General features: G+C 43.8%; 1 protein-coding gene across 1 annotated transcript in view; it reads left to right on the plus strand.

Annotated features, from left to right (window-relative positions):
- prom1a (prominin 1a) overlaps positions 1-17,907 on the plus strand; it is a gene marked incomplete at both ends in the record, with an annotated part of 88,595 nt that overhangs the window by 19,400 nt on the left and 51,288 nt on the right. Inside the window, 2 exons of the mRNA XM_083891762.1 lie at positions 15,807-15,865; positions 16,885-16,911. Coding sequence (XP_083747888.1) covers positions 15,807-15,865; positions 16,885-16,911 — 86 coding nt within the window. The remainder of the gene's footprint in view (positions 1-15,806; positions 15,866-16,884; positions 16,912-17,907) is intronic.

The following is a 17,907-nucleotide window of genomic DNA, read 5'->3' on the forward strand; positions in this document are numbered from 1 at the left end:
GCAGAGAACTGCTGATGCTTAGCAGCAGGAGTTTTGTTGATTTGTTGGTGATTGGATTGGATTTTTCTCTTCTTCTTCTTCTTCTTCTGTGCAGATCATATAGATTTTCCTTCACTTAATGTGGAGGAAAATCTATGAGGAGAGGGGTAATGCTGTAGTATCGCGAGATTCAGTGAGATCAGTGCGAAATCCAACATGGCGGCGCGCATCTAATACTAGCATTTCCTCTGCACATCGCCAACTAATCCGAGGCCAAAATAGCAATAACAGCCGTAATAAAAAAACAGTGAGACAAACAGAAGACTGGATAACCTGGAGGAATACATCGACGAGTGTTTTCACCGATTTGTCATGGATAAAACACCGAAAACACCCTCGTCCAAAAGAAGCCGCCAGAAGGACTCACCCGGAGCGGCTTCTCCTCCCGAAACAAGTGCTGCGTCGGACCATGACTTTTTGGAGATCCTTAACTCCATTAACGGGAAGCTGTCGAGCTTTGATGCTCGACTCTCGTTGATGGAGTTACTCCACAAAGAGTTCCAGGCGCTACGGGAGTCACTGGAATTCAGCCAGCAACAGGTGGTCGAACTCGCGGCGGAGAATGTTTATTTAAAAAACTCAGTGGCGTCGCTCACGGAACAAACCAGCCGTCTCTCAAATGAAAATAAAAACATTAAAGAAACAATCATTGATCTCCAAGCGAGGAGTATGAGAGACAATCTGGTTTTCTCTGGGATTCCGGAAAAAACCGAAGAGGATCCAGAAGTGACGGTGAGAGACTTTTTACAGAAACAGCTCAAGGTCCCGGCTGACACCGTCAGGAACATCACCTTCCACCGGGCACACCGCATAGGAGGAAGGCGGCAGGACGGCCAGCGCCCGCGTCCCATCATCGTAAAATTCGAACACTTCAAACAGAAGGAGCTGGTGAAGAGCCGGGGAAGAGAGCTCAGAGGAACGGACTTCAGCGTCAACGACCAGTTTCCCAAGGAAATCCTGGAGCGACGCAAGAGGCTGTTTCCACTGAGAAAGAAGCTCATGGCAGAAGGATCCCGGGCAGTTGTTGCAGTGGATAAACTGTACGTCAACGGGCAGCTATACCGGGATAAAGAGGTAACCCCCTGGCTCTTCTAAACAGGTCTGTATGTATGTGTACAATATGCATAATATAAATTCGAATTATCACCATCATTTATCCAGAGTTTAATAATAATAGGCCAATCTTATAGTCGCACACCTCAGCACAGCACCCCCCCCCCCCCCCACCACTGTTGTTAAAATGTCTTACTTTCTGTGTTACTTTTTTCTATTTGTTTGTGTATTTTGTCTGTTGTGTCTCCCCGTCCCTGAATGTATACTTGTATCTTATTCATATTGTATTGTTACACACTTGTTCACTATTGAGACGTATAACTTAGCTATCACTGTTATTCATGATATGTTGATTGTACTTAGCAACCACATCACGATAAGGACCTTGCATATACCGGTACAAATACATGCACACACACGAACGCGCACACACACATACGCGCACACATACACGCACACACGCACGCACGCGCGCGCACACACACACACACACACACACACACACACACACACACACACACACACACACACACACACACACACACACAGATAGTCGGGCAACTACACATACACTCACAGACACACACCCCACATACATACATGCACACCAGGACTTACACCTACACCCATATATAGGATTATAATACTGATTACACAGATACACACACACACACACACACACACACACACACACACACAAACAGACAATACACACAACTACATTACACAATTAGATAAGCCAGGATGACCACACTGAAGCTTGTCACTTGGAATGTACGAGGAATCGGCTCTAAAAATAAAAGACTTAAAGTTCTTAATCACCTTAATAAGTTGGAAGCAGACATTGTCTTACTACAAGAGACTCACCTGCCTAAGTCAGACTGCCAGTTAACTTCACTACAATTCCCTCACATGTACCTAGCAAACTATAACTCTAGACAGAGAGGAGTAGCTATTCTGATCAATAAGAAGTTACATTTCACACATAAAAACACTATTACAGATCCAGAAGGCAGGTTTATAATAATTACCCTACTAATCAATAGTACAGACTTCTGCATTGCCAACATATATGGACCAAATGTTGATGACCCTTCCTTTTTTCACTCCTTCTTCTCCTCACTATCCACTCACCTGGACACAACAGTCATATTGGGAGGGGACTTCAACATGACACTCAACCCAGAATTAGACAGGCTCAGTATGACAGAAACAACACGAAACTGGCAGTCGACGGGGATTCTTAAAAAATATATGGAGGATTGTGGTCTCTGTGATGCTTGGCGCTCCCGGAACCCAGCTACGAAAAAATACACCTTCTTCTCACCGGTACACAACTCATACTCACGACTTGACTTCTTCCTGACCAGCAGCTCAACTTTAGCAAATATTGCAGACACCGATATCCACCCTATCACTATCAGTGACCATGCACCAGTCTCACTAAACATAACTATAAAGGCAGTTACCCCACCAAACAGAAACTGGAGACTTAATACATCTTTGCTAAATGACCCAAACTTCATCAAATACATCGAGGACGAGTGGGCAACCTTTCTGGAGTTCAATAACCTACCAGGAACTTCGCAATGTATCCTGTGGGAAACAGCTAAAGCAGTAATAAGGGGTAGAATAATCTCCTTCTCCTCATTTAAAAAAAAGAAAGACAATTCACTAGAAATAGAATTAGAACAGAAAATTAAAACACTGGAGACTGCTTACACCACCTCACAAGACGAACACCTTTTGAACAATATACGACAATTAAAACTTGAATTAAATAAAATAATTGAAAGGAAAACACAGTTCCAACTGGAAAGGCTACGCTTAGAAAACTTCGAACATAGTAACAAATCCAGTAGGTTTTTAGCTAACCAACTTAAAATAAATAAGGAAAAAACAACTATCCATTCCATAAAAGGTCCTGACGGGAACTTAACCCACACACCGGAGGAAATAAATAACGTCTTCAGAGATTTCTACAAAAACTTATATTCTTCCAATAATACCTCATCTAGTACAGAGATAGACACATTTCTAAACTCTATAAATCTGCCAACACTTAACAATGAACAGATCAGCACCATAGAATCTCCCATTTCAATGGTAGAACTCTATGATGCCCTCCACCACATGCCAAACAGGAAAGCCCCAGGACCAGACGGATTCCCAGCGGAATTCTACAAAACATTTTGGCCCATACTGGCACCCATATTTCATAAAATGGTAATGGAAATTAAGGAAAGTGGCACTCTCCCCCCACACATAAACACAGCACATATCTGTCTCCACCTTAAACCAGATAAAGACCCCTCACTCCCATCCAGCTACCGACCAATCTCACTCATAAATGCAGATCTTAAAATCATCTGCAAAGCCTTAGCGAGGAGACTGGAAAAAATCACCCCCTTCATAATTCACCCAGACCAGACAGGATTTATCAAGGGCAGACATTCAACAAATAATACGCGCAGGTTAATCAATATAGTAGACTATTGCACAATCAATAAACTTAAATCAGCAATTATGTCACTAGACGCAGAAAAAGCATTTGATAGAGTAAACTGGAAATTCCTTCTTGCGACAATGGATAAATTCGGATTCAAACAAAACTTTGTCTCCTGGATCAAAATTCTTTATAGTTCACCCAGTGCCTCGGTCAGGACAAACGCTCAAACATCTCCAAGCTTCAAGCTCCAGAGAGGCACCAGACAAGGTTGTCCACTCTCCCCCTCACTGTTTGCCATATTTATCGAACCGCTTGCAGCTGCAATTCGAGAAAATGGAAATATCAAAGGTATTCAAACAGAAAATCTGCACCACAAGATAAGCCTATATGCGGATGATGTATTACTCTTCCTTCAAAACTCACAAAACACTCTCTCTGGTACTATCTCACTCATCAATAAATTCTCAGCAGTCTCAGATTACTCAATAAATTGGACAAAATCGACTATTCTACCGATCAACTCCGACTTCAAAACATCTTTACCGACTCCTTTGAAATCAGGCAACATTAAATACCTAGGAATTAGTTTATCCTCTAGGATCTCAGATCTAACTCAACTAAATTATACACCGCTACTTAAAACAATTGAAAATGACCTCCAACGATGGACCTCTCTACCCATATCACTTATGGGTAGAGTCGCCACTATAAAAATGATGATCTTACCAAAAATTAATTACCTCTTCTCTATGATCCCTACCAAACCTTCACCAACCTGGTTTAAATCATTAGATTCAGCTACCACAAAATTCCTGTGGAAAAATAAACCAGCACGTATAAGTCTAAAAACCCTTCAAAAAGTAAAAACCTGTGGAGGATTAGAACTTCCAAACTTTCATAATTACTTCCTGGCTAATAAACTACAGTATGTCCATAAATGGATGAAACCTGACCCACTGGACAATCAATGGTTAGACATAGAAAAAACATTCTGCAAAGATATCCAAATCTGTGATCTACCTTTCATCAGTACAACCATTAAACAGCACCAATGTTTTAAAAGCATAACTATAAGTAGCTCCCTCTCAGCCTGGTGGGAATTTATTAAAATCACTAAGTCCTCACATATACCCTGTAAACTTACCCCAATCTGGAACAATCCTGACATCCTGCGAAATAAAGTTATGTTAAACTTCTCAACATGGCACGAAAAAGGAATAAGGCACCTGGAACAAATACTCGAACATAATACATTCATCCCGTTCCAGAACCTGATGGAGCAATATAACCTCCACAGTAGTAAGTTTCTCGAGTACCTGCAAATTAAATCTGTAATTAGAACAAGGTTTAGAACTAGTAAATGGGAACTAGAACTACCTCCAATAATAAATCAATTTCTAAACCTCACATCTCCCAGAAGATTATCAAAAACGTATGCTCTACTGACAGAAAATGACACAATAATCTCCTTACCAACTAAAAAATGGGAAACAGACCTAGGCATCAGCCCAGACGAAACTTTTTGGAGACAAATATCAGCTAACATGTTCAAAATGATTAAAACCCCAGACTTACAACTCATACAATACAAAGTTCTACACAGAATACACTACACAGGACAAAGAATGTTCAGAATGGGGTATTCACAATCAAACACCTGCTTAAACTGTAATGAAGACAAAGCCGATAATTACATGCATGCTATATGGATGTGCACACCTGTACATACATTCTGGTATAAGATATGTGAGGACCTATCAGCATGCCTAGACCACACTATACCACCTTCTCCTGCACTGTGTATACTGGGAGATTTAAGTCAAATAAATATAGAAACAGGAAAAGAACGCATGCTAATTACTAGCCTAAGCATCGCCAAGAAAACAATCCTCTTAAACTGGAAAAACAAACAAACAATAAGTATAAGCCAATATAGAAATCTTCTGCTTGACCACATCTCTATGGAGAGAATGTCTGCCTCACTTAAAAAACAGTTGGCCGACTTCAATTCTACCTGGGCACCTTTAATTAACTATATTACTTAGGGCAGTGGGGGGCTGGCGTCTCTGCTGGCCGGCCTCCTGGGGTGGGGGCCGGGGGTCCGGGGTACTGGGGCTGTTTGGTGGCCTTTGGCGTCTGGTGGTCCCGCTTTCCGGCTGTCTCTCGGTGGCTATGGGCCTGGCCCGTGGGGACTGGGGGGGGGGTGGCTGCGCGGCTGCCGCCCTCGCGCGGGGGGGCGCTGGGGGGGGGTTGGGGCCGGCGGGGCTGCGGGTGTGGGCTGGACTGTCCTGCGTCGTGGGTGGGGGGGGGCCCTAGGCCTCCGTATGCTGGGGCTCGCTGGGCCCCTATGGGTGGGCTTGGCCCCTGCAGGTGGCGGGGGGGCCCCGCTGGAATCGCTCCCCAGTGAGGTGGGGGGGGCGCTCGCTGCGGCGCCCCGGCGTTGCCCTGGGGTGGACCGACGCGTCTCTTTTCCCCTGGGCGGGTAAGGTGGTAGAGGCGGGTGGGCTTCCTGGCATGGGGGGTCCCGGGGACTGGGGGGGGGGGGGGGCCTGGCCCGGCCTGGGCTGTCTCCGAGCGGTGGGTGGGGCGGGGGCCTGGACTGTCATGGCGGATGCCGTGCTGACCTGGCTACGGGTCCTGCCGGCGTCCGGGGTGCGGCGCTCACTGTTGGCTTCCCCCCCCGGGGGAGCGGGGGCGGACCTGGCCCTGCCGCACCGGTGGTGCCTGTGGAGAGCTGCGGCGTCGCCCGGTCTGAGCGTACTGGCCTCTGCTGGGCTGGGGGGCTGGGTGGGCGGGGATACACGGTCTGCTAGTCAGGAAGCTAGCAGCCGGCCCGGGTGGCCAACCTTGCCTGCCCTCCGTACTCCCCCACCAGATCTGGTATATCACTCTCACACACACAACTAGGGTATTGGGGGAGATACAGGAAGACCATTGGGGGGGTTGGGGGGCGGGCCCACCAAGTAGTGGGCCTATCCCCCATCTTCCCCTCCAGGGGTCTCCGCTCTCCCCCAATATTTTATGGCATATTAGACACTAGGGCCTGGGGGTGGGGTGGGGCATATCGACTACCCCGCTGTCAGCAAGCAGCGGGGTGTTGTCACCTCATCCTCCCCCCCACATTTTTAATGCATACTAGATACCAACATCCGCCATACACACATCCCACAGCACACATACATACACACCACACCACATCCTGGTGGGGGATGGGTGGGGGGGGCCTCCCGGGTACCTGTGTCCCGCCCGCCTCCCGGCTGGGCTGGGGTCGGTGGTTTGGGCTGGGGGGCGGTTGTGGGGCTCCGGGGCGCTGGCGGCTGCGGCGGGTAGTTGGGTCGGCTGTCGGTCTGTCGGGGGGAGCCCCGGGGGACCTGGCCGTGGCTCTCCATGACTCCTGGGAAGGGTGATGGTGGGCGGCGGGCTGGTCGCTCGGCGGGGGCTGACTTTGGGCGCCCTGCCCTGGGTGGACGGTGGGTCCCTGTGCCGGGTGGGCGTGGGGTCCGCTGTGACAGGTCTTACGGCCTCTGACCCATACCTGTGTGAGGGGGCTTGCCCGGGGCGGATCTGGGACCCTGCTGCCTCCTGTTCCTTGGGGGCCCCCGGCTGGGATCCCTACATGAGCCTCTGCCGGCTCCCCTCTGGGGGGGAAGTCATGTGGTTGGCTCCGGGGTAGGCGTCGGGGATAGCTGTGGCGGGCTCCGGCCTGCCTCCTGGGGGGGCGTTCTGGGGGAGGCTCTACTGTCCCTGGTGATGGGCTGGGCTGCCCTGGGGGCCTGGGTGGGTCCCGGGTGTGGGGACCTGGGGCCTCAGGACCTGCCTCGGCGTGTGGTGGGCTGGTCTGTGCTTGTGGTGCCGTCGTCTCCTGCCCCCTCGGGGCGTGCTCTGCGCGTGGGGGGCGCCGGATCTGCGGCGCCCTGCCCTGGTCCTGTGCGGGGTGGACTCGCGGCTGGCCCTGGGTCGGGCGGTGGCGGGTATCTCCGGGCCCGGGGGGCTGGTGGACGCCCCGTGTGCCTGGGTTACCGCCGGTCTCCTTCCGGGGGGCCGGGGGGGCGGCGACACGGTTTCACCACCGATTCCCGACCACACCAAGTGACAACCTCCGCACATACATATATATGGATGCGCGAATACACAGACATACAGATACACACACAGACAAACTCTGGTTCATGATAAAACCAATATAAACTGATACAACCGTTATAGACAAGATCACCTTATCTATATGTGGTTGTTAACAAATTCTAATGGTACTGTAATACAAATGCATATCAGTGTTATTAATGTTGTAATGTTGTCATTACTGCCTTAGTGTGTTATGCTACTAATTTCTATCTAGTGTCTCTCTTTCCCTCCCTCTCTCCCTCCCTCCCTCCCTCCCTCCCTCCCCCTCTCTTATCTCTCCCTCTTTCTCCCCATCTCTCTCACACCTCCCTTGTCTGTCTACCCACCCTCACCCCCACCCCCCCTGTCTGGCCCGGTCCTCCCACACAACCTAATAAATAAAAACATAAATAGCAGGACGGGCATTACAGCGCTGTAATCACTCGCCCTGCAAACAGCAAAATCTGTTCAACACCAACAGACATGCAGTCAACCATAGTGCATGCCCAAGGTACTGGACAGGACAGGTTAAAAAAAAAAAAAAATGTGGAGCAGCGTGAAAACCCATTTTCATCAGCCTCTCGTCTTTGCATTGCATCACCTATCATTTATCAGTCTATTTATATTCTCCATCTGACCATGTGTTCTTCATCCCTCCATCTTTACACCATTCTCTCTTGATTCTCATTCTCTGATTTGCTCTTTTTATTCATCCATCTGTCTCAGTCTGTTCCAGATCTATTTCCCCCCCGTATATTTCAGAGCTCATTCCTTCTCGTTTTTTTTTTTTTTTTTGCTCTTCTACTTTTCATTTCTGACGTTTAAAAGTCTAAATATAAACATAAAATGAGCCTCAGTCCACCTCGGCGTGTGTCCTCTGTCAAGATCAACCACAGTCTTATTTTACTGTCTTTACTTTACTGCACTTATGGGTTTTGTTCAGCAGTAATCCACAGTTAATCCAATAGATTTACTCTGTTTCATCTAATAGTAAATGCTAATATAGAGAACATATTGGCTTAAACTAAACCAAATAGTTTCTTCTTGTTGTTCATCTTCTTCTCTGTCCTCTTGTTCTTCTTCAGGTTTCTTTTCATTAGTTGTCTTCATCTTCTCCATCTTCTTTGTTGTATTGTTTGTGTTCTTCTTCGCCTTCTCCTCCGTTTTCTTCTTTGTCTTCTTTGTTGGTTGTCTTCCTGGTCTTCTTAATCTTCTTCTCCTTCCGTCTTCTTGGTCTTCTTCTCTGGTTTCTTCATCGTCTTCTTCTTTTTTTTTGTTTCATCCCCATGCTTTTTCTGATCAGCCGAACCGAAGCTCTGCTGGATTTCTCTGGGCGAATGAATCCCTTCCAGTAAAAGTAAAGACAAAATAAAAAACCTCCCCCTCTTCCTTGGTTCGTCTTTATCTTGAGCTCCCTCGAAAAGCTTGGATAAATCCCCTTTAAATGCTCTGCACTTGATCTGTTTCAGTGACGGAGGAAACCACTGAAACCAGCTCCTGCTTCTGCGTTTACATTTACATTAATCTCAAAATGTGCAGTTACACTTTAATACTGTACATGCATCTCGCGCAGCATGTGGCATGTCTATTTTCAGTACTGCTTTTGGAAGAGAGGAGGAGGAAGAAGAGGAGAGAGTTAATGTGGGTGGACACTCATGGAGTGAGGGATTAAATGTCTCTGACTGGAAACAGAGGTCCACTCGAACCCTTCCTCCTCCTTATAGCTTTTCACTCTTTCACCTCTCCTTCATTTTTCTCCTCTCCTCCTTTTCCTCCTGTCTTTGTTCTTTCCCGTGTCCTTCCTTTCTCCTTCCGCTCTCTCTCGCTCCTTCATCCTCTCACGGCTCCTTTATCCGTGATGCTCTTCAGTCTTGGCCGACGTCCCAGCCATCACTTTGTTCATGAGACCTTTTTTCAAGAAGACCACTTTTCATTCATTCATCCATCTTGGAGGTTATGTTTTCGGTTAATTTGTCTTTCTGTACGATTGTTAGCAGGATTGCGCAAAAATAACTTTTAAGATTTCCATTCAAGTTGGTGGAAGCGATACGTGGTCCACGATACCAATAATATCACGATAAAGTGATTCTGTGATAATCAATAAATGGCAAGACTGTCCGTGAAAAGTCAAAAGAGCAGGATTTCTCTGTTTATTCACAACATAGAGAACAAAGTGCATGAAGTCTATGTATTGAACGTGGATGGAGCATCTCGTAATGTAGCTTTCTCCAATATTATTCCACTGTAAACTCTCTCTTCTGTGGCCAGGTAACTTCCATCCAAGTTTCCCTTTAGTTTACTTTAGAGCAGGGGTGTCAAACTAATTTTCACCCAGGGCCACATCAGCATAATGGTTGCCCTCAAAGGGCCAGATGTAACTGTAAGACAGAATAAATGTAACTAAATGTAAACACACCCTCAGAAAAAGACTTTGAAGCACGGGTGATTTCTTCAGCCACAATAAAGCTAACTCTCACTGCCACATCGTTTTTGTTTATGGCTTTTGTGAACACTTCTTGAAGGCTAACTTTGATATACTTGGCTCCTTGTTTGGTGTCAAAATGCCGACGGAGATTGTAGTCTTTGACGACCGACACCGCCTCATAACTCAAACACGTATTCGCCTTCCCATCTTTCTTGAAACTGCCTTCCATCTGCATCAATCTTTCACTTCCTGGACATTTTGGGATCATTTGTGGATATTTCAATCTCAATTTCATCCGTCGCATGATGCATATACAGTGATACACTGCAAACTAGTGGCGGGATGCCGTCACCTCACGGGTAACACAATCGCCATGCATTGTGGGAAAAGAGAAAACACGCCTTAAAGCCGTATGGAACTTGCAGGCCACATAAAATGATGTGATGGGCCACATCTGGCCCCTGGGCCTTGAGTTTGACACATGTGCTTTAGAGTGTCTTCATTTGTTAATTAAAATATTTAGATTTGCCCTGGTATACGACACACCCCTCACCTCTCAAACTTCAAGTTTGCAGATGACATAACCATCCTTGGTGGTCTTCATAAAGAACAATGAGGACAAGGAAGAGGTCCGGTCACTGGTGTTCTGGTGCACTAGCAAGGTCGTGATACACGAAGAAGAAGAAGAAGGAGTGGGATTAAGTGGAAGTCAGTCTTAAGTTCTAAGTATCTCTGTGTGGATCTGTCCTGGGCAGTGAGCACCAGAGAACTGGTTAAGAAGCTACAGCAAAGACACTTTTCCCTACAAACCCTCAGAAAGAACAGACTCCCTCTGGAACTCCTCCAAAACTTTTACGGATGCACCATCGAGAGGTTTCCTGACACATGGCTGCACGGTGGAGGAGACAAAAGGGCCTGCAGCAGATCAGTAGAACAGAGGATCGTCAGCATACCTATCCTCCAGCCGTCCTCTGAGGAGCGGAAAACATCAGAGGAAACTCCTCACACCCTGGGCGCTGACTCTTTGACAGTCTTGCTTCAGGCAGGCCCATAAAGGCACGGACAAAGTCATCGACTTTTCCCGCAGGGCAGTGAATGCACTTCTGAGCTGCTGAACCGGACCATCCCTCCTTAACTGTGTTGCACTTTAGTGACGATTATTTACTGGCCCCAAGGGAATTTTTATCCCTGTACTTTGACTTCATTCTTTTTGAACAAGTACTTTAAAATGCTGCTATGGTGGTGATTGTGGCCAAACAGAACTTCATTGTGTTGGAATATGCAATGACAAGAAAGCACCTACCTACAATGAGAAGCTTGAGATAGGCCAAAGATTTAATGAAATATTTTCATCTATGTATGTTGATGAACAGGGTCATGAGGTTTTTTGGGGTCTTAGATCATTGTCCACCCTCACCTGGGTCAGGGATGATCAGTCCATGGATCACTCCTCTTGATCTACCTAGAGATTTCTCTGCAGTCTCTGTGATGTCCTTGGTGTCTGAGGTCTCTAAGCAGTTATTTGGCCTACAGAGGGGCTCACATCTGTGGTCACCCCCCCCCGTTCTCTGCACTCCTCTGCCAGTTTGAGGTATTTTTTTTCCGCCTTATCATGCTCTCCGTGTGCCTCCTCCACACAGTCTTCCCAGGGAACTGTGAGTTCAAGTATCACAACTTGCCTTGAGCAGTCAGATAATAAGACTAGCTCAGGCCTGAGTGTTGCATTTGCAGTGTGTTCTGGGAACTCCAGCTGCTCCCCTTCATGGATTTAAAGTCAAATAAATAACAAATATCAAACAAAGGGATAAATATTCTTCAAACAAAAAATGTAACACTGCTTGTAAGGATACGCTACATATAGGGGGATATTAGAATTGTCTCTATTTTTGAGGAAACACAAGACAATAGTTGTGTTTCCATTACATTTTATCGCAAAATAAAAGCAATATTTCTTAAATTTTAACCGAAGTACAAGTTCTACTTGAAGGGCGTTTTGTGTATAAGCCGTAATTCTCGTAAAAGTCTACACTTGAGACATCCCATTTTTCTCGTAAAATCTCGTACCGTGAGACTACACTTTGAGGACGATGGCCGAAAGCATTTTGCGTTTCCGTGGTTACTCTGTCCACACATACCGCACTGATGTACGTCGTGTCCGATGATGTGTAAATGCGAAAAAAAAGTGTTACGGGCACGTTAACGCCGGTTAACGGCGTCAAGGTTAACGCATGGCGCGTTTCCTTGAGGACTGACTGGAAAAAGACGCGTGTGACGTCATGTTTACATGACTCATTATTCTTAAAATGAGTCTCTAAAGTAACGCTAAACTTTAAAAACAGAGGCACACATACGCAGTGCACAGGTACGCTGGTCATTTGTAGCGCTGCTCTTTTTTCGTTTCATAAACAGACCGCTCCAGTTCGACTGTAGGTGCGCTAAAGTTGCTAAACGAGCTAATGCAGCTAACGGAGCTAACTGGTAAACGGTGCCTGGACTCCGGTGTCACGGCACGTAAACACAACGTCACAGGCGTCTTTTTCTGGTCAGTCGTCATTGAAACGGGTCATGCGTCAACGTGCGTTAACCTAGTTCCCAGCACTAGTTCCGATAAACCTTTATATCTGAAAAACCACCTCATAGGAGAGTGAAAATGTTTCAGGTTTTCCAATATGTTGGTGTCTCCATTACCAGTTTTTTTTAATTGCGATATTTGGGTTTTGCACATTTCTACATGGTAACGAAAACCCAACTAATGACATTTTGTTGTACCCTGACAATTCAGATCAATCTCACATTTGACAAGGAAAAGCATCACATCATCATATTTTACACTATTTAGGAAGCTGACAACCAATAATTGAGGTTTTTTGCTGTAAAAAAACGACCATAAATGATGATTTAAAAGATGCCAGCTGATTCACCCAAACCTGCAGCCGTCACTGAGGTCAGTACAGAATCATAACACACTCCTCTATCGCTCAAGGCCGTGCGCACCTCGGTTACTGTTACCTGAATCGTGTGAGAGAGACAAAAATAGTTAACCACAATGTCAGGGTCGTCTTTGAAACGCGCACAAAGGATCGCGGGGGAACAAGCAAAGATGATAGCTCTGCTCAGCTCAATGTGCTTTTATATTTTTTTATTGAGAAAGTTGGATTATTTTACAGCTCGACCATAAAGGCACAATAGAGACTTCCTATAGCCGTTACAGGGTGGAGGGACTTTAACCTAGATGTGGGGAAACTGACTTATATAGGTGAGATTTGTTTTTGCACGAACATGGTGGGAAAAAAATCGGGCAGGGAGAGTGGATTACAGGAATGGGGTCATTGTTAGGTCATGAAGAATTCATTATTTTCAAATCAAATGCAGTTATGAAATCTCAAAGGCTGCAATTTGTTAAGGGTTCTGACAGAAAGTGCAATAAAACAATTAAAAAAAAAACACAAGTCAAACACGTGTGGAAGTTTTCACTTCAAAAATGTATATCAGCAATAAAAGCATTGCAATAGCAATTTCTGTCACAAAAATCCAAATTAGATGTTGTTCAATGGTCGCCCAAACCTCAAAATGATGGTGATGATGTATTTTTTTTGTTGTATAGAGCAAAAAAAACAGAATAAACCTAACATTTAATAAGCTGAAAACTCTTGTTTTAACTTTTAAAAAGACACTCAACCAGATCTCATATTTACTGTATATTACATTAGTTTGCTTTGTGATACGTCAAACAATTCATTTCCTCCTTCAGAAAAAGAACATTGTGCTGCAGAAGACAGAGAAAATGTTCTCTTCGTTTTATTTTTGGAAACCTCTCACCTCTGAGAAGACTTGCGCTCGCTGTCATCGTTCTGAGATGAGTCACATCCACTGCAGCGCTGCTCCATGTTGAGATGAGAGTGAAGAATGCATGTGGTCGGTTGATTCGTTATCTTTCAGGGAAATAATGTATAATTGGGATTGGTATAAATTAGATCAAAATATAGTCTGTGGAAACCTTAGCCCAAGCACTGTCAAGGTATTTTTTTCTTTTTTCTTTTTTTAGTTTGTTTGTTTTTATCCCAAGTTCATATTTGGATATGATTCATGAATTATACATTATTATTATTCCAGGAGCGGAGCCACAATAATCCAAGTGAGGTACACACTACAGTATACCACATGATAATACCCATGAAAAAGTTTTATATTAAGTTTTTATATTTATAGAAATAACTGAAAGCATAATGCACAATATAAAACCTTTTATTATGAATATCAGCACTAGAATCTTGCATTATGTCACTTAATTATCCAACATCAAATAAATTTCATATTTTTAATTTTCTTTAGCAACATAAAAAACATAAAAAAAATATTTACCCAAAAATACCCAAAAATAAATAAATAGATAAATAAACATTTCCAGTATTAAAGGTGCATTATGTAATAAATCTAAAGCAACTGGCCATAAAATCCTCCTAATATGTCACAGAGACTCAGGAATAATGTTCATATAACAAACTGAACTCACCAACAACAACAGTTCAGACAAAATATTTGCAATAAAAAAAATATTTTGCAGACTGCAAATCATGTTTATGTTTTGAAATCATGTTTTGGCATGTGGCGCCACCTACCGCCGTCTACCAATCATTGCAGTCAGTTGAGTCTCAGCTGCAGAGCAACCATGGGTTGCCAGTTACGTCAGAAAACCTAAACCTAAAAGACCTCGGTATTTTGAATTTGAATGTAGTAACCATTTTTGGCCACATTCTTACATATGGCACGTTTAAATATATCTAAGTTTCTAAATGTGTGAAAGTTGCCATTTTAAGATCAAGATATAATAGATCTAAAACAATACATATTTAGCCTATATAGTATATATAGCATACATAAAATAAAGTATAAAATATCATTTCCAGGTTAACATTCATTTTAAATAATTATTAAAAAAAGAGAAACACAAATACCACCAACATAAACATCTAAATTATGGTAAATATAAATGTACAACTTTTCTGCAGGATAAAAATATTAATTAATAAATAGAAAACAAATAATGACACAATATCCAACAGTAAAATGTAAAATCCGGGCTCTTATATAAACAAGAATAAACTCCACCAACACCCGTGTCACTTTTTATCTGCCATTGCCGTAAGTTTCACCAACTCGACATAATTCTCTGACGTTGTCATCCGGTGGCTTCATCAGGTCTCCCCGGGATTTAGCAGGAACCAGGGTTTCAGCAGCACCAACAGCACTTTTGACAGGATGTCAGTCCACTGATAAATAATAGACGAGCTGCTCAGAGTGTCAGACTTGCCCTCGGCCTAAACCCAGAGGGGGGAAGAGACAGGGATGAAGGGGACACAGCGGTGTCACTGTTGATGCTGAATTTCATGACACCGTCTCCTCAAAAAATGTCAAAACTTGCTGCTTCAGTTTGACAGAAATACTTTATAATACTTTATGATTTATTTAGAAAATGTTGAACAATGTTGATCAGTTTTCCTAAATATTGAAATATTGATGTTTTTAAATCAACAATCCAACAAATTTTTTGTTTTTTTTAGTGATTTAAGATTTATTATACTGATTTATTAAAATTTACTTTAATAAACGATTATAGTGAATTAGTTCTTGATCCCTACCTGCTCAAAATACAATTTATTTTAATTTTGTTATTTTTATTTGACAAAAACAGAAACAGATTTTTCCTAATGTGTTGTTTCCTCCATGTTGTTTCAGATCTTATTGTTAAACTGGCAAAAGACAAGTTTGGAGCTCTTCACACGGAATATCAAAAGGTAAGAGTGTGTGTGTGTGTGTGTGTGTGTGCTTAGAGGTCAGGGGTCAACTTTTAGTATGAAAAGAGACATTTTTCATTTTTCTTCACCCAAATAAAATGAATCTGGAGCCACAAAAAACCCATTCGACCCCTAAAATGAAGATAATAACTTGGATATTTATACAATTTAAGAACTACAAAAAGAAAAAACTGTTGACATTTCGTTGCTGTTTATACCCAAAAATAAAACACTAATAATGTAGACCTGGTCTTTCCACTGTTTTTGGAAAATGTATTAATGGAGTTTATGCTTTAGAAAACCTGCCTGGCATACTGTAAGTATTTGGATCTAAAGTCCAAATGTGCACATCTTTGTGTGCATTTTACTTCCTTTAAGTGAACATCTTTCCATATTTCAAACTAAAGTTTGTTGAGGCTTTTTAATATCACTTTTGACATTAGACATTACTGTGAAATCAAATATATAAATAAATAAACACATGGCTCTAGAGAACTACAGGTTGTAGAACCCTCCTATATGGGAATTACACTTTTTTTTCAAATTTTCTCCAGCCATTCTGACACACGACAAATGTGCCTTGGAGATACTCTGTAGTCCGTGACTCCTCTGGAGGAAGGTGTTAATAGCTTTTCCAAACCTGGCCAATAAGGTCATCTTTTGACTGTCACCCCCCCCCCCCCCCCCACCAGAAAAACACGGTAATTGCCTCTGGGCACAATGTATGCATTTAAAGAAGGGCACAACATTTTTGCACAGTTTTTTTTGGGCGACAACATCGACAAACAAAGACTTTTCTTTTTAAAGCTCTTGACCATTCTTGACACCCTTATGAATACATTTAGTGTGTCTCATTTAGGGTCTGTGTACGATGTGGATATGCATGCTGATGACCAAGTCTTTCATTTCTCTTGTTTTTTCATCCACACGTCTCTGTTTTGTGTGGCTTTGCTCTGTCTTTGACGCTGAGTTGCCTTTGTCTTCTGCATGTCCTCTCCATCTCATCTGGCCTCCTTCAGCCAGAGAACATAGTGCTGACCCTTCAGGTAAAGTCTGCACACTGCATTTACTGTCAAACCCGTCCATCCCCTCTCGTCATCCCCCTCTCATCCTGAAGCAAGTCAGTGGGGTTGCACAGCAGTAGCGACCACTTTAGTGTCTGAATTTTGATTTCATGGCTCAAAATCCCATTTTAAACCACCATTTTGTTCATTTTTGTGCAGGCAGAGTGTGTCCTGGTTCTTATTTGGACAGGGTGCAAGGACAGACTAAATAATTAAAGTCAAATTAAAAATGTATTATTAACTGGTCGCCCTTCAAACTGAGCCTTTTCAGGGACACACTTCAAACGGAGAATGGAGACTGTTAGCTACCGTCTTTGCGTTAACTTCCATTAGCATGTTGCGTCGCTACGGTAGCCACAACAAAACTTGTCTCTTGGAATAAACCAGGTTTCCCAGGCGTTCTGTTTTCTAACAGGCGAGTGTTTAATCGCCCATGACCGAGATAAACCGGCCATCTCACCTGTAAGCGGTTGAGAAGTCAACTGAAACACTTGCGCACAAGTTGAGGAATGTTCAACTTTCCAAGCAGCAGCGCAAGTGTTAGCCATTAAGTCTTATATTACAAATAATCAAATCATGTTTTTGTGGTTAGCTGAAACGCTTCACAGCGCAAACAGTTGCTGTTGCTGATGTTTTAAATCAGACAAAGTGCGTCCAACAATGGACATCACTTTAGCAACATTAGCAACTCTTGCTACTTACGGCGCTTTTCCATGATACAGTTCTAGCTCTACTCGGTTTGCTATCAGACGCGTCGTGATCCATTACTACCTCCTCAAGATGCGCAGGGTCTTCATAGCACGGCTGCACGAAACCTTTTATATACGGCACAAACACACAAACTAGTGAGTTGATACTAAACGGGTTGTGATTCTGTTCACGATCGCCGGCTTTCGGCAGTCTTGTCGCTAAATACACCAGACTCCTCTGTTAAATATTCCGAATTTAGACATTTACTTTGCTAAATGTTGGAGATTA

This window comes from Microchirus variegatus (genome assembly GCF_963457635.1).
Source record: "Microchirus variegatus genome assembly, chromosome: 6".
NCBI classification, from domain to species: Eukaryota; Metazoa; Chordata; class Actinopteri; order Pleuronectiformes; family Soleidae; genus Microchirus; species Microchirus variegatus.